This window comes from Neovison vison, chromosome 13 (assembly GCF_020171115.1).
Source record: "Neovison vison isolate M4711 chromosome 13, ASM_NN_V1, whole genome shotgun sequence".
NCBI classification, from domain to species: Eukaryota; Metazoa; Chordata; class Mammalia; order Carnivora; family Mustelidae; genus Neogale; species Neogale vison.
Genome location: NC_058103.1, coordinates 39437191 through 39462562, shown reverse-complemented (window position 1 = coordinate 39462562; position 25372 = coordinate 39437191). Strand labels below are relative to the sequence as shown.

Below are 25372 nucleotides of genomic sequence, written 5' to 3'. Positions count from 1 at the left end.
CTATCAAATAAGTATATTCCTTATTTTTGTTTGGAGTGAATTTGAATATGAAATGGATTTAGTCTAAGGAACACTTTGTAATATGGGCCGAGACCCAAGGTTAAATGAATCTTTGGTGATTCTTCTCTGTAACCACAAGACAAGATCAGCATAGGTCATTGAGGCACTTTCTAATATTCTTTTATAAGCATGTCCATTATCCTTAATAAATGAAGATCACATGAGTATTTTTAGTGTTTTAATTATATTGTGACAGTTTATGACGTTAAATACACAGAGCAGTTGGAAATTTAAAAAAATACATGAGTTGTTAAATTTTTTCTGAGTACAGTTGAAGAAAATCTTACAACTGAGCAGATTGGAGTCACTCAGCAATCATTTTTACGTATTGCTGGCTTCTCTTTTCCCAGTGGCTTTCCCAGATCACCAGTCTTTTTTTTTTTTTTTTTAAAGATTTTATTTATTTATCAGAGAGAGAGAGGGTGGAGAGAGCGAGCACAGGCAGACAGAATGGCAGGCAGAGGCAGAGGGAGAAGCAGGCTCCCTGCTGAGCAAGGAGCCGGATGTGGGACTCGATCCCAGGACGCTGGGATCACTACCTGAGCCGAAGGCAGCTGCTTAACCAACTGAGCCACCCAGGGGTCTCAATCACCAGTCTTTTACATCTCACTCCCACTTGCCCTCTTTCACATTTAGCAGCTAACCTTTCCATGTACATAGATAAAATAATCTCTCTCAAAAGCTACACCCTAACTATAAGCTTATCTTTGTTTGCAGCCACTGTTAAGTCCTGTCCCTCCTTAGAGGCAAGGGGCCTATCCTGCATTTGAGGCTAACCCTGGCTCCTTTGCCCTTCAGCTCTGGGATATCACGCCATCAATCAAGTTGGTCTCCACCGGTCTTTCAGATCTTCTCTTCTGCACTGAAACTTTTTAATTTACCACATGAATATATTCAGATTTCTGTCTTGAAACTTAAATTCATCACTTTGTCAATCCTGAATGTTCCTCTGACTACTGCTCCTTGTACCATATTCAACAACAAACTACTGAACAAAGTTTTATGCTTGCTATCTCCATCTCCACTTCCTTATTTCTGATTTATTCCCTAAATTTAATACAACTTGACTTTTATTTAGAATCTGATTTTGCTCATTCACCGTTGACTTCCCAATTACAAAATTTAGTGGATTTCTTACATTCTTTGCTTGTGACATAACTGCCTTTTTGTTTTCTTTCATCCTCTCTGAATTCTCCTTTTTTTTTTTAAAAAAATTTTTTTTTTTTTATTTAACAGACAGAGATCACAAGTAGGTAGAGAGGCAGAGAGAGATGGGGAAGCAGGCTCCCCGCTCAGCAGAGAGCCCGATGTGGGGCTCGATCCCAGGACCCTGGGACCATGACCTGAGCCGAAGGCAGCGGCCTAACCCACTGAGCCACCCAGGCGCTAAATCTTTTTTGTCTAACTCTTCTTCCTCTCTTAAAGTTGTTACTATGCAAGGTTCTTCATTGATCTTTTAGTCTCATTCAGTATTGAGTACTTACTGTGTGCTAGGCTTTGCCATAGGCACTTCTTTTACATTGTTCCTTATAATTTGTAACAACTCATAACTTTCCAGAGTCCACTACTAAGGGGTAGTCATGATTTAATACCAAATCTGTTTGATTCTAAAGCTATATAATAATAGTTTTCAAGCTTTTAAAAAAAATTAACATATAATGTATTATTTGTTTCAAGGGTAACGATCATTAGTCTTACACAATATCCATACCCACCACAACACATACCCTCCCCAGAGTCCATCACCCAGCCACCTCCCCCACCTCCTGCAACCCTCAGTTTTCATCCTTCTTTTTTTGTTGTTGTTGTTTTTTTTTTTTAAAGATTTTATTTATTTATTTGACAGAGAGAGATCACAAGTAGGCAGAGAGGCAGGCAGAGAGAGAGAGAGGAGGAAGCAGGCTCCCCGCCGAGCAGAGAGCCCAATGCGGGATTCGATCCCAGGACCCTGAGATCATGACCTGAGCAGAAGGCAGCAGCTTAATCCACTGAGCCACCCAGGTGCCCCAGTTTTCATCCTTCTTAAAGAAACAGAATGGTTTTAAAAAATCTTACTTAGGACCTCAAAATATAAACAGATGAAAGCAGAACTACTCTGTTATAGTGGAGGTGACAGATCCAGCTTGGCTCTCCTCCCCATCCTGCCCTCGATGATGCCTAAAGGCACTTAATCAGAATCCAGCGACTCTGGGAAGGTCTCTTAAAAAGTACAGTGATTTCTATGAAGTCCCAAGCCTGTGTTAACTTTACTTGTTTTAAAACTCAGGTTTCCAACTTGACCCTTGACATTTTTATCTTTCTACCTGTGTGTCTGACAAGTGCCTATTTTATTTTTTTTGAATCTCCAGTGGAACTTGGCTTCTTTGTGAAACCTCTTCTAACTGTTGTATGTCCTGGTGTAGTGAAACTTCCTAGCCTAGCCAAACTTGGGAGTTCTTAAAGATTCCTCTTGAGTCAGTCTCACATATAATTGGATCATTAAGGTCTTTAAGGACATAGCCCCTAGAGGTGCTCATAGTCATTTACTTTGCTTCCTTTTTACCCTCTTTTTCTTCCAGTCTATTTTTCATATGAACATTTCTTTTTCTTTCTTTTTTTTTTTAAGATTTTTTTTATGTTGTTTATTTGTCAGAGGAGAGAGAGCATGGGCAAGGGGAGGGGCAGAGGCAGAGGGAGAGAAGCAGGATCCCTGCTGAGCAAGGAGCCTGATGTGAGACTTGATCCCAGGACTCTGGGATCATGACCTGATCCAGAGTTAGATACTTAACTGACTTAGCCACCTAGGTGTCCCTTATATGAAGATTTCTAAAATTTAGGTCAGATTTCATTACTCACCTACTAACACTTTCATGGGTGCCCGTTGTCTATTTTAAAAAATATTCAGGGCATATAAAGTCGCTTCATATTTGACACTCAGAATATACCTTGTTCTCTCAGGCCTCAAGCCATTGTATACTCTTGTCCTTTCTGGAATACCTTCTTTGCCTCTTGATGGCAAATTATCATTCTTCCTTCAAATATCAACTTAGATCTTATGCAAACACTCCTTTCTTGAGGCTTCTGGTTCTTCTGCATTTAAAAATTGCTCGTTTTCATGTCTTTCTTCACACTAGACTTTGAGCTACTTAGGAACAAAGACTGTTTTCTCATTTAACACCTAGTGTAATACTGATACATAGTAAGTTGTCAAGATTTATTAATATTCATTGAATAAGTGAATTCTTTTTTTTATTGTGTTATGTTAGTCACCATAAAATACATCATTAGTTTTTGATGCAGTGTTCTAAGATTCACTCTTTATTTACAACACCCAGTACTCTGTGAAAGATGTGCCCTCCTTAGAATAAGTTAATTCTTTCCAAGAAGATCAAAATGTGTAACCATGATCTAGTATCAGCTGCTTTATCTGTTAATGAGACAGTGGGATAAAATGGTTTTAAATGTTCCCTTCCAGTTTTAGGCGTCTGCATTATTAACCTTACTGTACTACCTGTATTGTCTTTACTTGCTATTCTCATTTTTTTTTAAAGATTTTATTTATTTATTTGACAGACAGAGATCACAAGTAAGCAGAGAGGCAGGCAGAGAGAGAGAGGGAAGCAGGTTCCCCGCTGAGCAGAGAGCCCGATGTGGGGCTCAATCCCAGGACCCCGGGATCATGACCTGAGCTGAAGGCAGAGACTTAACCCACTGAGCCACCCAGGCACCCCCACTATTCTCATTTTTTAAATAAAACATTTAAAATTTATTTTCTGTAACCACATATAGGATTGAATAATCTTAAGTGCATCTTAAAATGATGGGATTTTATCCCCTTGGTATTTATATAATTTCAATTAAAATTTTTTCCTATCTTTAGTTCATTTAATACCTTAGCTTTTACAATTGGAGGCCAGTTAGGGACAGAATATATCAGGAATAATCTTGATTTGGATTTTACTTCCTTTTTACTTTTATGTTGATACATACCCAAAGCATAATCTAGGAATGAGAAAACTGTGTCTTACTAACTTTGGAATGACAGGTGGAAATTCATTTTTTTCCCCAAAAGTAGAATTCAAGAAAACAGTAGGGTTCTTTTCTTCCTCTTAACCTTTTAAGGTAATAAAATAAGAAATCTAGGTTTACTGTAAAGAATTTTTATAATATTGAAGCATATTCTGCACATTTAAACTGTTAAAGCTTCTGATTTTCAGAATAAGTCATATGTAACTGATTAGAATGTGTTTTTACTTAAAATATTATACCAGCATGTGCAGAGTTATAACACATTGCCAAAAAATGTAGTCTGGAAGCAAAACAGAAAACTCAAAATAATGCTATAATTTTTTAAGTAAGAGGAAAATATTTTCTTTACACATGAAGATTTTGGGCCAAATGGTATTTAACCAACTAACTTACTAGACTGTTACAGCACTCTATTGTAGAAAAGCTTCAGTTTTGGTAAATCTGATTGCATTAGCATATTTCTTATGATAATGGACATGGATTACTTTTTTCCCAAAGCGATGCTGTGATTTGCTTTTGAAAGAAAGCTCAAGCCTTCAAGTATTAAAAGTGCTTCTTAAAAACTTCAAATTGTTGTGCATTAAGCCAGGATTCTTGGCGTTTTTTCAGATTTTACTACTTATGGTCACTTCTGCCTTGAGTAGATATTTTATGAACCTGTTTTTACTTGCTAGAAAATAGAATTTTTCATAATTAAGAGAAAACATCAGTTATTTTATCCACTTGACTTTGTCTTTGCTTGTTATTGTTTGCTTTAGAGATTTATCTAAGTTATTGACATGATTTGGATTCCAGTGTATGAAATAGAGCTTTTGAGAAGGTGCTTTGAATGGAAAAATAAATATCTTACAAAAGATCTTGCTTTGGGTGTGTTTAGTTCTGTTTGAATTTCTTGTTTTTCTTTGCATTCATAGCTATATTCCATTTTATTATGTAGCTTTAAGTAAAAAAGTGGTTAACACTGAAAGTTTAGGTTATGAGATAGAGGATGTTAATCTCAAACCATTTTCAAATATACCTATTTCACAAAATGCTCATTTATGCTTTAAATAAAGTCATTTTACACTATACATTATATCCCATCTCTCTGTTATTATAGGTATCTTCTGATTTCCAGGAAACTTTATCTTCCTTAGGGACTGATGTGCAGTCTGTCTTCCATTCAATCCTATGCTGTTTTTCCTCTGCAGCTTCCATAATATGTGGTGATAACTCTTTTCATATCCTTTGTATTTTTAATTGCCTTTTGTTATCATGGCCATTCTTTTTTTTTTTTTTTTAAGATTTTATTTATTTATTTGACAGAGAGAGATCACAAGTAAGCAGAGAGGCAGGCAGAGAGAGAGAGAGGAGGAAGCAGGCTCCCCGCTGAGCAGAGAGCCCGATGCGGGACTCGATCTCAGGACCCTGAGATCATGACCTGAGCCGAAGGCAGCGGCTTAACCCACTGAGCCACCCAGGCACCCTATCATGGCCATTATTTAGGTCTGTATCTTAACTAGGAAAACCAGAATTTTTATTTAATTAAAAAAAAACTAGATACTCTGCTTACAGGTTTGGATGAGTTTTTAAAAAGTGATGACTCGGGACACCTGGGTGGCTCAGTTAGTTAAGTCACTGCCTTCGGCTCAGGTCGTGATCCCAGGGTTCTGGGATTGAGTCCTGCATCAGGCTCCTTGCTCGGAAGGGAGCCTGCTTCTCTCTCTGCCTCTGCCTGCCACTCTGCCTGCTTGTGTGTGCTCTCTCTCTCTCTCTCTCTCTGACAAATAAATAAATAAAATCTTAAAAAAAAAAGTGATGACTCTTTAGTGAGTAGATACTTATTTTGTTATCAAGAAACTTACCTGACAGGGGCACCTGGATGGCTCAGATGGTTAAGCCTCTGCCTTCAGCTCAGGTCATGATCCAGGATCCTGGGATCAAGTCCCGCATTGGGCTCCTTGCTCAGTGGGGAGCCTGCTTCTCCCTCACTCTTTGCCTGTCATTCTGCCTACTTGTGCTCTCTCTCTCTCTGTCAAATAAATAAATAAAATCTTCAGGAAAAAAAAAATTTTACCTGACAGGGAACTTGTAACTATAAATAGCCAAAGTACTTACTTAGAGATAAAGTGCTATGCAAATTAGAAGGAGCAAAGAAGTAATCCTACTGGGCAATCCAGAGGAGGTAGAATCTAAGAAAACTCTTAAATATTTCAAACATAGAGAAGTATAGAGAGTAATATTATTGTTATATATGTAATATATATTAAATATATAGTTCTGTCACCCAGAATTAACAAATGTTATTTTCAGAAATTCTAAAGGTTAAAATCTCTCCTTTTCTTGAACAAAACAAAGGATTTAGAATGCTTAACCTTAGACTTCCCTTCTACTTTCCTTGTTATTGTTAGCAGTTTGTGGCAATAGTAGTGGTAGTGGTGGTATTTTTGTCTCATCGTCTTTGTTCCTTATATCCTGCTCTTCCCATTGGGGTTTAATTTTCTTCTTGTTGAAATATCCTTAGTTCTTTCCTTTTTGGTTCTTATAGCTCTAAATTCTTCATGTTTTCCTCACATAGTCTTCTACTCACTAATTTTTTTCTCCCATCTATCAATAACCAACTGCTTAATCTGTCCATTGAGACTTTTATTCTAAGAATTGCCAAGAAAATGCTTGTTCTTTTCATTTTGTTGATTTCTTGTCTTACGGCATCTATTTTTTTATTCATCTTTTCTAACATGAAATATGTTTCTTTCAGTTTTTCCTATCTGGGTGTGGTAGTCCTGCCATTGATTGTGTCTTCTAACTCTTATAAATGAGACATATTTCTTTTTTTTTTTTTTAACTGTGCATCTCTTTTTAGTAGGTGTTGTAGTCCCGTGAACCTTGGATTGAGATTATTTGCTTGAGATTATTTGATTGAGATTATTGGCCAGACTCCTGTTAGCTTCACTGGATCTTGACATACTGTTATTCTTAATTTTTTGGAAATGGAACAGACTTGGGTATTGTGATTTTTTTTTTAAATGTTTTATTCCTTTCCATCCATGCCCCTAGACTTTGTTGTGATTATCCCAGGCCAGTGAGCAGAATATTCCCACAAGTTAGTTTATAGATGTGATGACATTTTGTAGATCCAAGTTATATGCAGGGAGCCAACCCCAGTTCTAGCTGCCTACATCTGAGAGGATTGAGGTCTGTTTCCTGTCACTGTGTGGGTATTGAATGACTGGTACCCAGCACCTTCCTGAACTTTCAAGCTCTGCTTATGCTCTGATTTTAAGTTCTTGTATAATTTCTATCACCTGAGAGTTTCTTTTCTTGCTTTTAAGCTTAGTTTATTTTATTGTTTTTGTTTTGTTATTCCATATATAACATTTCTTTGTGACATAGTTAAAGCTTTTCATGTCTTTGTTCAGAATTGAGGCATTGACATTTGAACCATGGCTTTGGAAGACAGGCAATGGTGAGGGCATTCCAAGATAATGAAATAGCTTGAACAAAGGTATGAAACAAGTAGTTATGATGCTTTCATAGAGAATAACTGAAAACCTCATGGTTGGTTTTGGCTTACATTCAGGGTACATGGAGACGATTAATGGGAGATACATTTGGAAATGTGGGGATTGGAATCATGTACAGTAGGCCTTGAGTGGTAGGCTAAGGAACTTGGACTTTATTCTCCATACAGCAGAGAGCCAATGAATGTTTATTTGTATGAGAGTGATGCATAGCTTTGCCCGAGGAAAATTAGTATGATAACCAGGAATGGATTGGAATGGAGAGAACACCCTGGAAATAGGGAGACCGGTTAAGAGAGTATTAACTGTAGGACATGGAAGAGGCAAAAAAGAGCTAAAATTAGGTTAACAGTAGCAGCTTTGAAGATAACGTGAGACGTAAATAGATGTTTGTAGAGAGATACTGTATATAGATTTCTCATTGGTGTACAGGGGGAAGAGGGTTCCAAGATGACCCTAGGAGTATGTTGGAACTATTAAGAGAAATTAAGAAACACAGACAAAGGGCTAGGTTTGTAAAGGAAGATGAGTTCAATTATGAAAATACTAAATTTGTGGTGCCAGTGGGACACCCAAGTATGAAAGGCCACCTAAGCAGATAAAAATGCTGGACTATAACAAAAAAGGGCAGAAGACCAAAAGATAAGATTTGTAGGTTTAGTAGAACAGAAGTAATAAATGAAGCTATACATTTCAGAGATAGTCAAGAATAAAGATGAGAAATGCCAAGAAGAAAACTAGTAATTAGGAAGCAAGTGGCAGAAGAGAAATTTGAGGAATCCTGTGTGAAAGTGGTAAGAGTGTGACCCAAATTATAGGCATTGTTATAGAAATCACAGGCTAAGAGCGTTTTACAGCTGGAAGCTATCTCCAGATTTAGAGAGGTAGAAGAAGATGTTGAGGAGGATGAGGACAGAACAATGGTCACTTAATGATGAGAGTCAAAATATAGGATGTGAGAGAGGAAATAATGTAGCAATTTAACTTTTGAAATAAAACTTACTAAGCTGAACTAGTATTTGTGAAAAGCAGATCTGTACATAAGTCTGTGTATATATAAATGTATATGTATATATGTAAATTTTTCCCATTGCCTTTTAATATAAAAGTATTAGCATCCTTGGATTATTATTCTGTTACTCTGTGATAAAAGATTAACAAGCAGGACTACTCCTTACCTTTTGTCTAATTTAAAAAATGTAAACAAAACTTCCACTTGATTCTTTATACTTAGGCTACAGCAAAATGGGGAAGAAAGAAGGCAACACTATTATTGTTGAAATAGATGTGGGAATGGACAGTATGGTCACAGAGTTGGGAAAGGAGAGGTATATATTAGTTAGCTGAGGGTAACACGCTTTGAAAATTTATTCCTTGTGAGAGTATATACTTTGTATTAATAGTATCAAAGAAAATATGTAGGGTGCTCAAGCATATATACTTTATTGAATATCCGTTCTTCACCAGATGTATTATATACATTTTCTGTAATGTTAGTCTGCATTTCTTCTAAATTACTATGAGGTATTATTGTCTCCCTTTTGCAGATGAGGAAATGAGGATGGAAAAACTAAAGCACTTTGCAAATCATAATGTTAGTAATTGTACAAGGAGACATTCAAACCCAAATTTATCTGTTTCTAAAATCTTTGTCCTTTCTACCAAAACCATCATATCCTTATGTACTTACGTGGGGTACAGGGAAGAAAAGGGAATGGTAGACGGGAGAAGTCTGAGGTTGTTTATTTTTAACTTAGAGAGTTTGCACTCAGGAAAAAAAAAAATCACACCAATAGGGAGAGTCCTTCTGCAACCTTAGGAGGGTTTTAACTACCATTGGACAGACAGAGGAATTGGATTTGGTTTATACATCTAGACTCTTACCCTAATATTAGTCACAGAAAGCACTGTATGTTTCCTTTTGGTAAAGAAATAGAAATCTGCAGCATTATCATGGGGGAAAACTTCAGAGTATCAGGGCTTTGCGTGAGGTCTCCTTGACCACCTAACTGATTTCATCTGCCACTTAATTTTTGCGGCTTTAGTAGATAGCTTTTTAACTATCAGTAAAAAGACTGATCAGTACTTAGACTTGCTATTTAGATGTATATTCTTCAAAGGTTTCCCTGCAAATAAATCTGATTTTACTAACTTCTCCCATCTTAAATTAATGTATTGATCCTGCTTATAAACCAGTACAGAGAACGATATGAATGTAACATATTGAAGTTTGTTTTGTTTTATTTTAAAGAAAGCTTGTGCCCATGGGGGTTGTGGCAGGGAGAGAGAGAGAAACTTTGAAGCAGGCTCCATACCTTTGGTGGGGCTTGATCTCATAATCTTCAGATCATGACCTGAGCTGAAATAAAAGTCTGAAGCTTAACTGACTGGGCCGCCCAGGCAGCCCACAACATATTGCAGTATTAAACATATTTTAAGATGAATAATTGTGGTTAACATGAATTATTACAAATGAAATAAAAATAATAACATTTTATGAAACCAAGACCAACTAAGAATGGTTTGGTGTTTGCATGCAGATTATTTACTAGATTAGTGGCAGTTAAAGCTGGCACTATGCTCTTTTGCACTACCTTTTTTTTTTTTTTGGTATTTCATACATAGAATAAATATATAATACATATTTTACAAAGAGTAATAATAAAACAATTGCTGAATTGTTCCATTCTCATTGTTTCTCCCTCCTCTACTCCTTTATTTTGAATGAATTCCACTCATTAACTTAAGAGATAGAGCATAACCAATGCTGTAGAAGCCCTCTCTGTGTGCATTTTTCTTCTCTTCATTGTGGTCCCACCTCACCTCACATCAGGGATTCAGTCATCCTGAATGGGCTGATTATCATTTGCTTGCTTTCCCCCCGCCCCCACTCTTTGGTCATATCTATATATTCCATGTGTAGTTTGCATTTCCGAATTTTATGTAAATGGACCATGCTGTACATATTTTCTGTAACTTATTATTTGTTGTTGTTTTTACTCAGCGTTGTATGTGAGAGTCAGCAGTGTTGATACATGCATGAAGCTGTATGTCCTTTGTTTTCACTGCTATACAGTATTTATTTGCCTGTTTTCCTCTCTGTGGACATTTGGATTGTTTCTTTTGTTCTTTTGCTGTAAGAAACACTACTGCTATAAATGCCATGAAGAGAGCCTCTGGAGCCTTCCTAGATGGAGAAATTTAATAAGTTTCCCATCTCTGTGTCTGCTATTATTATCTCTTCAAAATTACAAGAAGGAGTCAGGTACAAGTAGCAGGTTCTTACTCCTTTCCAAGCAGTTTACACCTTCCTTGTACCTCCTTTGCAAGTCTATAAGAAGAGAGCGCATGAGGTATTGGTAGGGAATGGCAGTATTTGCACTTACCACACCTTGAACACCTACCCTTCACTTCAAAATATCTTGCCTTCTGTATTAGTTGTCTAGAGAAACAGAACCAGTATGAGAGATAGATGGATGATGGATGGTAGATAGATAGAGAGAGATTTATTATTAGGTACTGGCTCATGTAATTATGGAGGGTGAGAAGGCCCATGATCTGCTGTCTGCAGGCTGGAGACCCAGGAAACCCAGTGGTGCAGTGCAAAGGCCTGAGAGTGAATGGTGTAGATGCCAGTTTAAGTCTAGATGCCAGTCTGGAGCACCAAAGGGCAGGAGAAGATTGATGTTCCACCTCAGTCAGGCAAACTGAATTCCACCTTTCTCCGTCTTTTTGTTATTCTCTGGTCCTCAATAGACTGGATAATACGCACTCACATTGGGGAGGGCCATCTGCTTTCCTCAGTTCACCAATGCTAATTTCTTCCAGAAACACCCTTACTGACTCACACAGAAATGATTTACCAGATAATCTGGGCATTCTTTGGCTCACTCAGCGTAATTTTATGTTTACACATAATATTAACCACCATGGTTTCTTTTGTCATATCACTGTATATTTCGTTCTCTAGGCTTTGCCTTAGGCCCTTCTCTCTCTTCTCATTCTGTCCTCTCTCCCTAAATACTAGCATCTACATGATGGTTTCAAATACCATCTAACTACTACTAATAACTCCCAAACAGTTAATAACATCATCCCATAATTTTCTTCTTAGCACTTGGCCCATATACCCAGCTGCCACTCTGTATCTCTCTTCTATAATCACTTCAGACTTAAGTCCAAAATTAAACTCATGATCTTTCCATTCTCTTCTCCTCCACCTCAGTTTGTTTCTCCTGCAGTTTTCTGTCTCTGTGAAGGTATTTTCCCTGTTCTATTTGACTAGATAGCCAGGAGTTGCTTTTGCCTTTACTTTCTTCTCCCCTTCTCTTGCCCCCATACCTACTAGTTGTTTGGGTATTTTTTGTTGTTGTTTTTGTTTTTTAAGATTATTTATTTATTTATTTGACAGAGAGAGAGAGAGAGAGAGAGAACAAGCAGGGGGAATGACAGGGAGGGGGAGAGGGAGAAGCAGGCTCCCCACTGAGCAGAGAGCCCATCTGCAGGGCTCCATCCCAAGACCCCGGGATCATGGCCCATGCAGCCACTTAACCAACTGAGCCACCCAGGTGCCCCTACTCAGTTGGTTTTTAAATGTCTCTTGAAGCAGTATTTTTCTTTATTTCCTCTGCTGCCACCCTAATCCAGGTACCATGATCTTAAGCCTAGAATAGAGAAACTCTAAAGGGTCTTTCAATAATCAACTCCTGCTTTTCTCTCATCCACTGTGTAGCCAAAGTAGCTTACATTATCAAGTTCCTAACAGTAACTTTCCAGTGGCTTCCCATTGCCCTTTCAATAAAATTCATAATTCTCAACATTTCTTTTGAATACTTTCTGCCAACATCTCTAGCCTCATCCTGAGCCACCTTTCCTGCATATTTCCAGTATGTGCTCTGGCTCCTTGCTGCTACATTCTTTTCTTCACTGGGTTGCTAAGTAACTCTTCCTCATCCTTTGGGTCTAAGCCATCCTTTGGGACTGTCATTTCCTTAGGGAGACCTTTTCTGAACTTGTTCATGTTGGCTTCCTTTTAATCTACACTGATAGAGCCCTGACTTTCTCATTCATAATATTCGTTATTTAACATCTTTCTTTCTCTGCTGAATTACAAGGTCCATTAGAACATGGAGTTTGCTCTTTGTTTTATTCTCGGAGTTGCTTCAATACCTGGCACATAGGAGACACTCAGTAATTTTTTTTTTTTTTTTGAAAAAGAAGGTATGAACTGCATACATACAAATTTCTATATTTGCCTTTCCCACCCTTGGGGAAAAATTACCATACTGTCTTTATAAAGATGTGATGAAACTTCTGGCATGCAGCTGTTACTAACATGGAATTTATAGTAAAAAATTACATTAGACAAGCCAAAATGAGACACTAGAATTTTTAGGAACTTAGAAACTAGGATATTTATTTTTATGATCTCTATTGTATTTCTGCCACAGAAGTGAGAGCTCTTTTCCCTCCCTGGGATATACAAAATCTGTGTATGATTTGTTGTTTTTATGTTTTTATGACTCTGATATGATTTGTTTGTTTATTTTTAGATTTTTCATGAAATTTTGCTTTCTTTCCTCTGGTTATCTTGATTAAATTCACGAGTATCATAATGTTTTAAGAATCAATAAGTAAAAGCATTATTTATACCATTTTTCTGCTTAATCTCATTTAAGCATATAAGAACAATACTGAAATTAGTCAAACATATTAGAACTGAGATAAACATCTAACTTTGAAGAATATATTTAAGACTTATTGCTACCGTGCATTATCTGTTTTCATGGATCTATTCAGGTTTATCTGATCACACCTGATTCCTGAGATACTCTTGTATTTATCTGTATTATACAGATGGAGTGTGTCCTTAGGGGTCTGTCATTTGAGATATCCAGAACTACCAACAATATTGTTCATAGAGTATGTTACACTTAAGTAGCTATATCTTTTATGCATTCAGTCATTTTTCCTTTCACTATGTAACTTTGGTAACAGCTACCCTGTCCTCAAAATGCCTCGTGTATTATTTGGTAGCAATAAATTGCACACTTCAGTTATAATTCAGAAAGGCTTATCTGAGCAATCTGTATTCAGCTGTACACTTGGGCACTGCATGTGGCTTTTAATTTCCAAATCTGAGCTTTGGTGTTCAGATGGTGTAAATGTCTGGAATAAATTGGTTACTAGATTCCCAAGTATATTAGTATAGGTCTGAAATAGCTTTAATAATTTAATAATAGCTTTAATTATTTAATAAATAATTAGTTTATTCAAGTTGTGTTCTCATTTGCAGGTTAGATAATGAAGTGAAGAGTAATCCCATGACTGTGGTTTATGAGATTTTGGTTTGAGTTCATGAAGCCTTGGTTGGTATTTTATAACCAAACTGCCCATAGAATTATGGACAGTAGTTCTGACTTGAAGTCCTTTCCTGAACATTTATATTGGAGTATATGATGATCTGTTTCCCTCTGTAGATAGTTTGTCTGTTATTCTGTCATCATGATTAGGTTAGGACACTTGAGCACTAACCTCTGTTTTCAGAATATTTCTGCTTTTTAGTGATAATTGAGCATACTGTTGTTTGTCTTTAAGTCTATTGAGTTACACTTCACGTTGTTAATGTAACTCTTTTATAGCCTTAGCTGAATACAGTAGCTCTTGGTCTTGACATCTGAGATCAGCTGGTTCATGTCTCTTAATGGCACTTAGATTTGAATTTTGTAGGCTGGGAGGCAGAACTACTTGGAACTGGTCTGTTTAATGCATGGTGGCTTTAAATTCAGGCTTAAAAATGGGCCCACTTATAAAAAGAAGGTCTTAATCTCTGTAGAGTTCTCTAGAGCAACACTATGAAGTTAAAAACTGTTGAACTCTTTTTTTTTTAACCATCCATTGGTCCTGGTATTTTGAGGTGAAGGAAACTAATACGAACTTTACATTTTCATTTCAGTTTGAATTCCAAGATTCTTTGATTCTCTAGAGTCAAAGTGTTTCAAGGGTTTTCATGAGGAAGTTATGACTGGAGGGGAAGAGTGCTGCCTCTCGGTCTTGAGTGACAGCCCCTGCCCTCTGCCCCTAGCTGAGAACTCAAAGCATTGTTGAATAGCACTAAAATGAGCTGAGTCCAAGACTTTAGCCAGATGGTCGATATAGGGCTTTTAAAGGAAGGGAAATAGTAAAAGAGTAATCTCAGAGGAACTCTCTTATGTTAAAGAACTGAGAAAATGAAGTCTTTCTGAAGCTAAGTGTAAATTATACCACCTTCTTTGAGAGCAAAAGCTGCTAAATGTAACAGAAGAAAATGACAGTGCAGAAAATCAAAGTTCAGGAACAAACTTTCAAGTGTGGTTTTTGAATGCTTAATCCTCTCTTACTCCTCTCTCAGGATCCATTGCCTCCTTTTCCTCCCCCTCCTCAAGTCTGTTTGAAAGGGATTTTGATGGGTAATGGCAAAGGAAGGCAACTTTAGACAGAGTATAAATTAGGGCACAAGATACCTTTGTAGAGGAATTATCTTAGACATGCTTTTGAAAACATACTTTTTTTTAAGTCTTATTAAGAAAATAATCAAAGGTACGATTTGTAAAGCTTTGAGTTTAGTCTGCTTTCAGTAAAAATAAGGTATAGATACCAAAATAAGCAAACCTTTTTTTTCTTTCCTCGTTTCTGCTTATAAGATTTACAGGTATTTAAAATAAACCCATGAAAACAGAAATACTGTCCTGGGATTGGCTAAGTAGTCAGAGCAATTACCTCTAGGCTCCACAGTCCAACTGAGCTTGACTTTTGGAAGTAAATTTGGCTAAGACTTCTTCCTCATTCTGTTCTTTAAAGGTGTACATGAAATGATACTGACCTTTGCCAGAAACCCCAGGAATCCTATTCAGTGATGTACTTGTAATGGTCATGAAAGAATTAAAACAACACAGATGTGGATTAATGGGAGAAAGTAGGCAAAAATGCTAAATTCTCATTGTGTGGTTTCAATGGGGCAGATCCTTTAAAATACTTCAGTGTACCACAATAATTAAAGGGTTTAAGAACATTAAAATACCTAGAAAATAAAAGCCAACAGTTGAGTAACGAGAATGAACTGTGTTTTACTTTTTTAAATTGGAATTAATGTAGGTTGCCATGGTGAAAATAGATTGAAATATTTAACAGTAACCGTTTTGTGCAGCCCTAGAGATCAAAAACAGTAATGTAAATAAGTAGGTCTTTAAAGAATATACTCACAGGCATGCTTAATGTAAATGATTGCTAGAAGAGAAATGCATTTTCTTCAGTGCTACACAAAGAAATTTTAATTTACTTGATTTTGGCAGCAAGAATCTACAACTTAGCATTAATAACTAAAATTTTAAAACATTTGCTCATTGCTCTGGATTATGACTGTTTAAGAATTACTATTCTCAAACACTAATTAATCATTTTAAATAAACTTTTTTTATACATTTATGGCATCAATGAGTATGACTGTTTATTACATTTTACCTATAAAAAGTTGAACTGTTTTATATACTCTATGGAAGCAGTGCACAGTCATAAATTAAAAGATGCAACTGTTTTGGATATTTTACTGGTGGTCCTGTGTTTTCCTGCCAGCAGTGCAGCTGTTTCAGGTTTCTCAGGATAACATATAAAAAGCTGTATGTACACTGCAAGTTTATGCTTGAATTGCCAAGCCAGAAATGGTATGACTCAACTTTCCCAGAAGCAAGTTGTACCAAAATGTGATGAATCAAAACAACCAGTTGCACAGTGGTTTGTATTACAGCTATGAAAAACAATTCTGTTTATGATAGTTGGCTTCTTAAGGTTGACAGACATTCTCCTGTGGTACCCGAGCTTTACCATGAGTGAACAGCCATTGGAGCTAAGGCTGTGCTTTTGAGGGTCTGAGAAAAGGAAAAAGGGTAATATGGCGGTATCTTGTGTATGGGTAAAATTTACCTGGAAACTCATACTAGGAATGGAATGTTTCATTTCTAAGATAGCTGTAAAAATATTACTAAATATTACTTATTTGTGTGATAGTTATTGAGTTCTCAGTGAAGAGAAGTTGATTTTATCCTGTTCCAGGTTGATTTTTAGATGTCTGAGATGACTTATTTAACTTAAATAATTTCTCATGCCTCATAATCTTAACAGTGGACATTTTATTGTGTCCTGGGATGTAATAAGCAGATACTTTCTTTGTGGTAGATTTGGTGAATCCCTGTTTACGTTCAGTGGGACCTATGTTTCTGTCAAGAGTTTGACAATGAAATTGGGATGCATCCCACCAAGGTTTATAAGATGGGATGTAGAGAGAAAATACTAGAACTTTTGTTGAAATATTTTTATCTCCTCCTTTAAATATTTATATTTTATAATATACTTCTTTATATTATATGTAATTACATACTATATAACTGTTAATACAATAGGTATATGGTTTATAAATAAGTACACAAATTTTGGAGTAGCACGCTCAAATATTTTTACTGCTATAAGTATACTATCAAAAGTTGGCGGGGGGCGCCAGTGGGTTGAAGGCACTCAGGTCATGATCTCAGGGTCCTGGGATGGAGCCCCACATCAGGCTCTCTGCTCAGCAGGGAGCCTGCTTCCCTGCCTCTCTCTCTGCCTGCCTCTCTGCCTACTTGTGATCTCTGTCTGTCCAAAAAAAAAAAAAAAAAAGTTTGTGGGGAAGCCAGGATGGCTTAGTCAGTTAAGCATCTGACTTGACCTCAGCTCAGGTCTTGATCTCAGGGTCATGAGTTTGAGCCCTTCACTAGGCTCCATACTGGGCATGCAGCCTACTTTAAAAAAAAAAAAATTTTTGTAGATCATTGCTCAGTAAATATTAATTTCCTTTCTCCTTCACTTTTCCCTTTCACCCTTGGCAGAGAAGCAAAGAATTGAGTTAACACCTTGATTTGTGGTAGTGTGAATAAATTATAGCCAATTCTGGGAGCTTATCCTGTGTCTTACTTTGACCACTTTTTCTATTTGGCCTCTTACATTGCCATATATTTTTTAATCACACAACCTTATTAAACATGGATACAAATGAAAAACAGACTTGTTATTATGTTAGAAATAAGAAGTTGCTCATGCATCAAGACTTTGACACACAGGAAGTTTGAATGAATGAGTAGAAAAGTTTCCAAGTTATTAAAATGTTCTGGTACCTGATTTATTCATTTGCCATAACCGTAATTCTAAGGCGGATGAAGCTCCTTTACTTCCTGAGGCCTGAAGAAACAATGTGGTTTCTTAAACTAGGCATTGAAGCAGAGCTGGAAATATTTGTTTTCCAACAGTACTGTTAGTCATGCTAATAAGTTGACCTTCTTTGGCTAAGATTGTCCCATATTTTAGGTCTCTTTACCTTTATCAATGTAGAAAGGTTTAATTGCTAAATAATATATATATATGATTGAAGAAAAATGGTACACTGTCTTTTGAGATCAGTTCAGAAGACTTTTGTATTTACTAATTGGGACTGTTGGACTCAGGCTGTCAGAGATTTCTTGAGCATGTAATTTTCTAAGGTTTCACTTCCTGTGTAGAAGGAGACAATACATTTTTGTAATGCTGAAGTATATTTGAAGTAACTAGTATATTCTCTTCTCCCTCCTCCTCCTTTGAAGTACTTATTCTAGAATATATTTATGTAAAGTATTCAATATTTATGTAAAAATATCAATACAATAGTATTATGATACCAGGTATTTATACCAGGTATGATACCACCCCAGGAGGTGGGGCACCTGGGTGGCTTAAAGCTTCTGTCTTTGGCCCAGGTCATGATGCCAAGGTCCTAGGATCAAACCCTGCATTCCACTGTCTGCTCAGCAGGGAGCCTGCTTCCTCCTTTCTCTCTCTATCTGCCTCTCTGCCTGCCTCTTGTGATCTCTGTCAAATAAATAACTAAAATCTTAAAAAAAAAAAAGAAAAGAAAAGAAAAAGAGTATGCAAGGAGGACAGTAGCAGTTAGGTACCCAAACAACAACCAATAAAACTAAGTTCTGTAAATTGGGAACAGTGAACATTTTAATAGCAAGTATTATTTTTGAAACCTCCTTAAGAGCTGTTTTTAGATCTTACTGTAATTTGCTTTATAATTTCGTTTAACAAACTGGTTTAGGCACTTTCTATATATAGTCAGTGTGTTTCTTTTTAAAAGGTAATAATGCATTTAAGAAGTCTGAACGCCTGGGTGGCTCAGTTGGTTGGACGACTGCCTTCGGCTCGGGGCGTGGTCCTGGAGTCCCGGGATCGAGTCCCACATCGGGCTCCCAGCTCCATGGGGAGTCTGCTTCGTTCTCTGACCTTCTCCTCGCTCATGCTCTCTCTCACTGTCTCTCTCTCTCTCTCAAATAAATAAATAAAATTAAAAAAAAAATCTTTAAGAAGTCTGAACATTTCAGTCTCAGAATTCTGCTTTAAAACGTGAATCAGTTTTATTATTATTTTTAAAAATGTTACCAATTTATATGTGCTTTCTGTGTCACTGTTACACTTTTTGTTTTGTTTTAGGTATTTAAACCATGTCAGAGCTGCCTCTCCACAGGACCTTGCTGGAGGCTATACTTCTTCTCTTGCTTGTCACAGAGCACTACAGGATGCATTCAGTGGGCTTTTCTGGCAGCCCAGTTAACCTTTATTTCTCCTTTTTATAAGATTTGGACCTAGGAGCCGAACCAGGGAGCTAGCAAAAGAAAAGCAGACGTGTAAAAATATAGCCATGTGCAGCTGCCCAGCAGCAGTACACCAACTAGCAGCTGTGTTAAAGTATTTATAAGAGAAAATTTCAGAACTAAGTTGAGCAACACGGATAAATATATGTGAAAAAGATTTATTTTTTACTTACATTTTTCTGAGAGGGATTGAAGCTGTAAACTTTATCTGATGGAAGACATGAATAATTCACCTATGTATGCTTGAGGTTGACAGACTTGTAAAATCTTTTTAAAAATAAAGCTAGACTTTATATGAAGTTCTGTGGTTTTTCTCTTATTACAGTGTTTTACTTGAACACATTTTAAAATGCCATTTTGAATACGACACTTAGTGTTAATATCCAAGTCTATTATTTTCTCTCATAAAATGTTCTTTTTCCCCCTATGTTCTTAATACTAGTCCAGACAAGTGAATATATTTCCTTCTGCCAGCAGGTTGTGGCAAGTAAAACTTGACCTGTGATAATGCCACTCTCTTGATATTAAGGACTCAGTGCCTGTTTTGAACAGTGGAAGGTGAGACAAACCTTGATCAAGGTATTATAGTTCCCAGCTGTGAGCCACACTTAGGATAAACCAGATGAGAGTATTAACCTACTTTTAATGACAAATTCAAAGAAGTAAGTTAATAAAATTTAATACTTAAATGGCACCTTTCACTTCAAATGTGAGCTCATTTTATGATGAAACCTTGGAGACTGGAATGGATACATTTTAAACAAAATTTCTCTGAGTAAATTGCAGACTCTGATTCAGTTTCTATTAAAACTTCAAGGGCTTTTAGTAAACCCAGGATTTTGCTTAGAGTTGGCAGTAGAGAGGATGGATATTTGTAGCATCTCAACCTTATACGAGATTGTTACATAGACCACTGGGCATGGGCCATAGTTTCTCAAGGAAATTAAGGGATTTCCTATCAAATGTTTCTTATAACAGATGTTAATTTTATGGGAGGAAAATTATGTGAAATAAAATTTGTGGATACATTAGGGTGGAATATCCATATTTAATAACTGCAGCTTATTTGCCTAGCAGGTATTAATTTCAGGGATACATCTTTATCTTTACAATATGGTTGACCCTTGAACAATGCAAGTTTAAACTGTATGGATTCACTTGTACGTGGATTTTTTTTTGTATGGTACCAAAAATGTGTTTTCTCTTCCTTATTATTTTAACATTTTCTTTTTTCTAGCTTATTGTAAGTATATAGTGTATAACATACAAAAACATGTATACTTGACTATTATGTTTGTGTTAAGGCTTCTGGTGAACAGTAGGCTATTAGCACTTACATTTTGGGAGTGTGGGAGTCAGAAGTTAAATGTCGATTTTCTAGTGTGTGTGTGTTGGGGTGGGGGGTTAGTGTCCCTAATCCCTGTGTTAGTTAGCTGTACAGCTGACCTTTGAATAGTCTTTGATAACGAAGAAAACCAAGGCATCAAATAATTGAGTAGGCTCAGATCATATACACATTAGAAAAAAGCCAGAATTAAAACTGTTTGTTTTTTATTTTTAAGTCTAGTTCTGTCTATACTTTACAGGCTGCATCCTATTTTTCATATCTATTAGCATTCCCCAACTGAGGATTAGGATTTTAAGTATAGTCTATACATCTGTTCAAAGAAGTGAGAACATTGACTTAAAGTTAAGACTTTGCTGTACAGTATCCAGTCTTTACAAAAGAAATACTATTATTTGTTCTCAGTACCTTATATAATGTATTTAAGTGAATGAACTAATTAATAGAACACTTAAAAGGCTTTTAAAACATTTTTTGAGCCTACCTCATTATTGTGGAAATTGCCTGCATCTGATTTGGCAAATAAATTGAATTCCAAAACCTTTATACATTTGTAAATATTTTGCTCTTATTATTGCTGTACTTTGTTCGATACGCCAAATAAGTTGTTAATTGACCTATTAGATGAAAGAGAATGGTGGAAGGTAAGTAACTTAATGACAGTACACTAAATCACAGAAATACTCTAAATTGATGAGGTTATCCCTTATACCCCAGTGACTTTTCCTCTCCGAGTCAAAAGGCTGTCATATACATCAAGTCTATCATATACATCAATTAAGTCTTTTAACCTCGTACAATACTAGCCCAGAAGCAATAGCTAACAACTGCTGAGCATTATGTATGCGCCAAGCACTGTGCTTCATGTATTGTGTATTCTTACTTAATCTTTACAATGGTAGTATTTTTTCCCCCATTTTAACAGATGGAGAAGCTGAGGCATAGGGAGGTTAACTAACTTCCAGAAGGTTAATAGAACTTAAAAGTAGCAGAGTGGATTTGAACCCAAGTGGTGAGAGTCCATGCTTCAGAGATGAGTATCAAACTGGCAAGCTTATAAACAGTAGCTCTGTAGAACCAAGTCTGAGTAATCAAACTTCCCAAGATTTCCAGGAAGTTTTACGGATCAGGTGTCTAGTTATTTTATGGCATATAAATGACAGCAACTTAATAACCTTATTTATATCCTTGAGAGAAGTTCTGAGAAATTCATTATGTAGAACCTCATTTGTCCATTAACTACCTTCCTTTTAAACAGATATTAATGGTATTGAATACATTTACATCATAGTTGGGATGCACTATTAGTGTTCCTTAATTTCATTCAATAAATATTTGACCTAAGCTTCTCTTAGAAATTATCCTTAGACTGTTAACTGGTGGTAGTTATTTCAAAATCCAATTAAGGTGGCAGGAAACTTGTCAAAAAGCTAAGAAAATTTAAAAAAAATTGTATCTGGTAAGCTCTCCAGCTGTCATTTTTTAGTGGACATCAAGAGTTCACTTACCAGGTATCATGTTAAAAACTTTAGGGTGGGCCTAGATTTAAATAATGAAATAATCATACATGCACTTAGCCACTCTGAAGGAAAAGGGGGAGGAGTTAAAATGTTAATAGAGAGACTGGATGTTTGACTAAATAGAGGCAAGAATCTTATCACTTTCCATGTATGAATAAAAACATCATTTGTACCCATATTTAATATTTATAACCTAGCATATCACTGTATAATACTAGGAAAAAATTCTTACTCCTACCTGAAAATTAAAATTCTCTTCACCTAGATCAGGCCAACTGTGCACCCTTGGCCAAATCCAGCTGCTGTCTTTTTCTGTATGCTTCATGAGCTAAGATTGATGTCTACATTTTTTAAGGTTGAAGAAAGCCAAAATCATATACTTTTTAACAAGTGGAAAGCATATGATTTTCAAATTTCAGTATCCATAAATAAAGTTGTTTTGGCATATAGTGTTTATGTATTGTTTATGGCTCTTCTGGGGGGCTATTGCAACAGAGTTGAGCAGCAAAAGAGACCTTATGGCTTGGAAAGCCTAAAATACTATCTGGTCCTTTACCGAAAGCTTTCTGACCCTTCACCTACATACTCCTCACTTGAAGGGGAGGGAGGAGAGGAAAATTAGAAGTCCCAAACTGGTAATCCCTGGCTGAATTAGCCCCCTAGGTCTTGCAGAGGAGAGGTTTGGTTGAGTTTCAAAAACCATTTTTAAGTGCCTTTAGATAAGGGATGAGAGCTCCAATTCATTACTTTCCTACACTTCTTACCCTTTATTGCCTTCACTGATTTATATTACCTGCCTCGCTTCTGAAGGCATTTGAGTTTGTAATGAATGATTTAATGAGTGGTCCTCATTTTTTGTAGGACCAGGCAGGAAGTATTTTAGGCTTTATGATAAAATAATTGGTACAATGTTTTTAATGAACAAAATTCAAAATATAATTGGGTATATGTAATTACATTGTAACTCCTTTTGTGGGGGAATAACACTTTTTCCTTTAATTGGGGTTCCAAGTGTTTCCTATCATCAAAATCAGTTGTAAATGACCACCTGTTAATGGTTATCTGTAATAAGATTTTACACATTTTATCTCTAAAAATGTATTTTCACACAAATAGATACTGCCAAATACTGGCATCAGTCCAGAAGCATAAGCTTTTAACTGGGCATATTCATCACTTGGAAGGCATTTGTAAAACCTGTTAGGTTCTTCCCTTGATATTTGCTTTATTGTCATTACATAGGACATTAATCACTTCCAATTTAAGGTAGAAGCTCAATTATAGGTGAATGGATTTTGAAATATGTAAATTTCCTTTCTTGGCATTTTCACCAAGGTCCCAAAAATGCTGAACACAGAAAATGTATCCACTGCTAATTTGAGGGAAATCTTTAACTTTTGATAGCATGAGAAATGTGTAACACAAGATACTGTGATTCAAATGTCAGTTGTTGAAATGACCAGTTTCACAGTGAATTATAATTTTAACCTTATAATTATGGGTTAAAATCTTTAAGAAATACTAGTATGTCATTAGCAAAAGCTAATTTCCAGAGCCTTTCAGCATTCTAGAATATTTAAGAGTGGTTCCTCTTTGTTTTTTTTTTTAAACATTTTATTTCTTTATCAGATGGAGATCACAAGTAGGCAGAGAGGCAGGCAGAGAAAGAGGGGGAAGTAGGCTCCCTGCTGAGCAGAGAGCCCGATGCAGGGCTGGATCCCAGGACGCTGGGATCATGACCTGAGCCCAAGGCAGAGGCTCTTAAGAAAAATTTCAGTCTTGACCCTGAGCTCAAAAAACTTCAAACTTCACAATTGCTAAGAAAATCAAACAGGTTGAGCAGTTTCTGACAGAATTCAATCATGGTTAGAATCCATGAAAGCAAATGAAATTCACCATTGACACATGACAGTTCAAATGTCTTCTGCAGGGTACTTGCTGGTGAATAATAGAATGAATAACCACAGGTTTTATATATGCTACATTTTCACAAGCTTTATATATTTTTCCAACCAAGTCTTTTTCTACTTTGCAGATTTTAACCACTGGGTTGTAACATGTCATAGCAGATGCCACTTTTGGTTGCACAGAATTGTTTTCTCACCTTCTCTAAAAATACTCCCCCTAGTTGTTCCATGCAGAGTATTCATAGAAGCTCATTCTTCAGTAACTTCAGACTAAGCACTGATGTCTCAAATGAGACCTGAGCAGTATTAGTAACATCTGTCAACTCAGCAAGAGTCAAGTTCATTTACTTTCTTAATTGACTTGACTTTGCTCACAAAATCCTAAACTCTTTGAGCAACTGTTCTTGCCCAAAGGCCAATAGTCCTACTAAACAAATTTTCTCTGGATACATTTCTTTGGCTGCTGCATTCAAATACAATAAACTCACCATCAGTAAATGGCTCTCCTTGCTTGGCTTATAAAAGTGTCACTTGGAGACTTACTTTCAAGTTGCGCCCTCATTTTCAGTTTTTATTTTATGAAGAAATTCTATGTTCGGATATTTCCAGATTAAATTTCTAGTTTTTCTGACAGTTGCTTGCTTGTGAGGGAAATCTGTGATGAGCACCTCTATTGGTAATGTCAACATGTATTGTATTTTAACTCAGGTATATATGCTTTGTTACCTAATTCAGTATCAAAATAGTTCACACTCCACTATGCTTTTAAAAGTACATCACAAGTCCACTTTTCTTGTTTTGAAATAATGAATATACACTAGCAATAAGATATTATAGCTTGGCGATTTACATGGCACTCAAAATGGTGTTGAGTTAGAATCATGTCCCTGTGAGCAGCAGTATGAACTGCTGAGAATCACTTTCTGTGTTGTAACTGTGCTGCTGTTATACCATGAAAGCAGCCACAGACAGCATATAAACAAATGAGCATGGTGTGTTCCAATAAAACTGTATTTATGGATACTGAAATTCAAATTTCATATAATTCTCATGTCACAAGATTTAATTTTTCAAGATTAGTATAAGAACCAATCTCCAGTCATTTGCCATACAAAAACCAGTGGTAGGCTAGATTTGGCCTGCCAGGCATAGTTTGCCATCCCTGATCTGATGATCTCATTTTTATGACTTATATAGTGATAGCTTGGGGTACTTATATAAAATTTAGGCACACCCTTCAACTGAGGATCACTGCAAAATGGTATTAGTGCTTTCTTAGTTAGCATGCAATTATCCCACCTTCAAAACCTATTTTCCCAGGAGATAATCAGTATTTAAA

The 25372-nt window shown here is 36.3% G+C and overlaps 1 protein-coding gene across 2 annotated transcripts in view; it reads left to right on the top strand.

The window, feature by feature from the left end:
• The window catches only part of MNAT1 (MNAT1 component of CDK activating kinase), a 209348-nt gene extending 189788 nt beyond the window's left edge, over positions 1–19560 (top strand). For both annotated transcript variants that reach the window (XM_044231026.1, XM_044231025.1), the window contains one exon: positions 19101–19560. In XM_044231026.1, coding sequence (XP_044086961.1) covers positions 19101–19256 — 156 coding nt within the window. In that variant the 3' untranslated portion in view covers positions 19257–19560. The remainder of the gene's footprint in view (positions 1–19100) is intronic.
• Positions 19561–25372: the final 5812 nt, after the last annotated feature.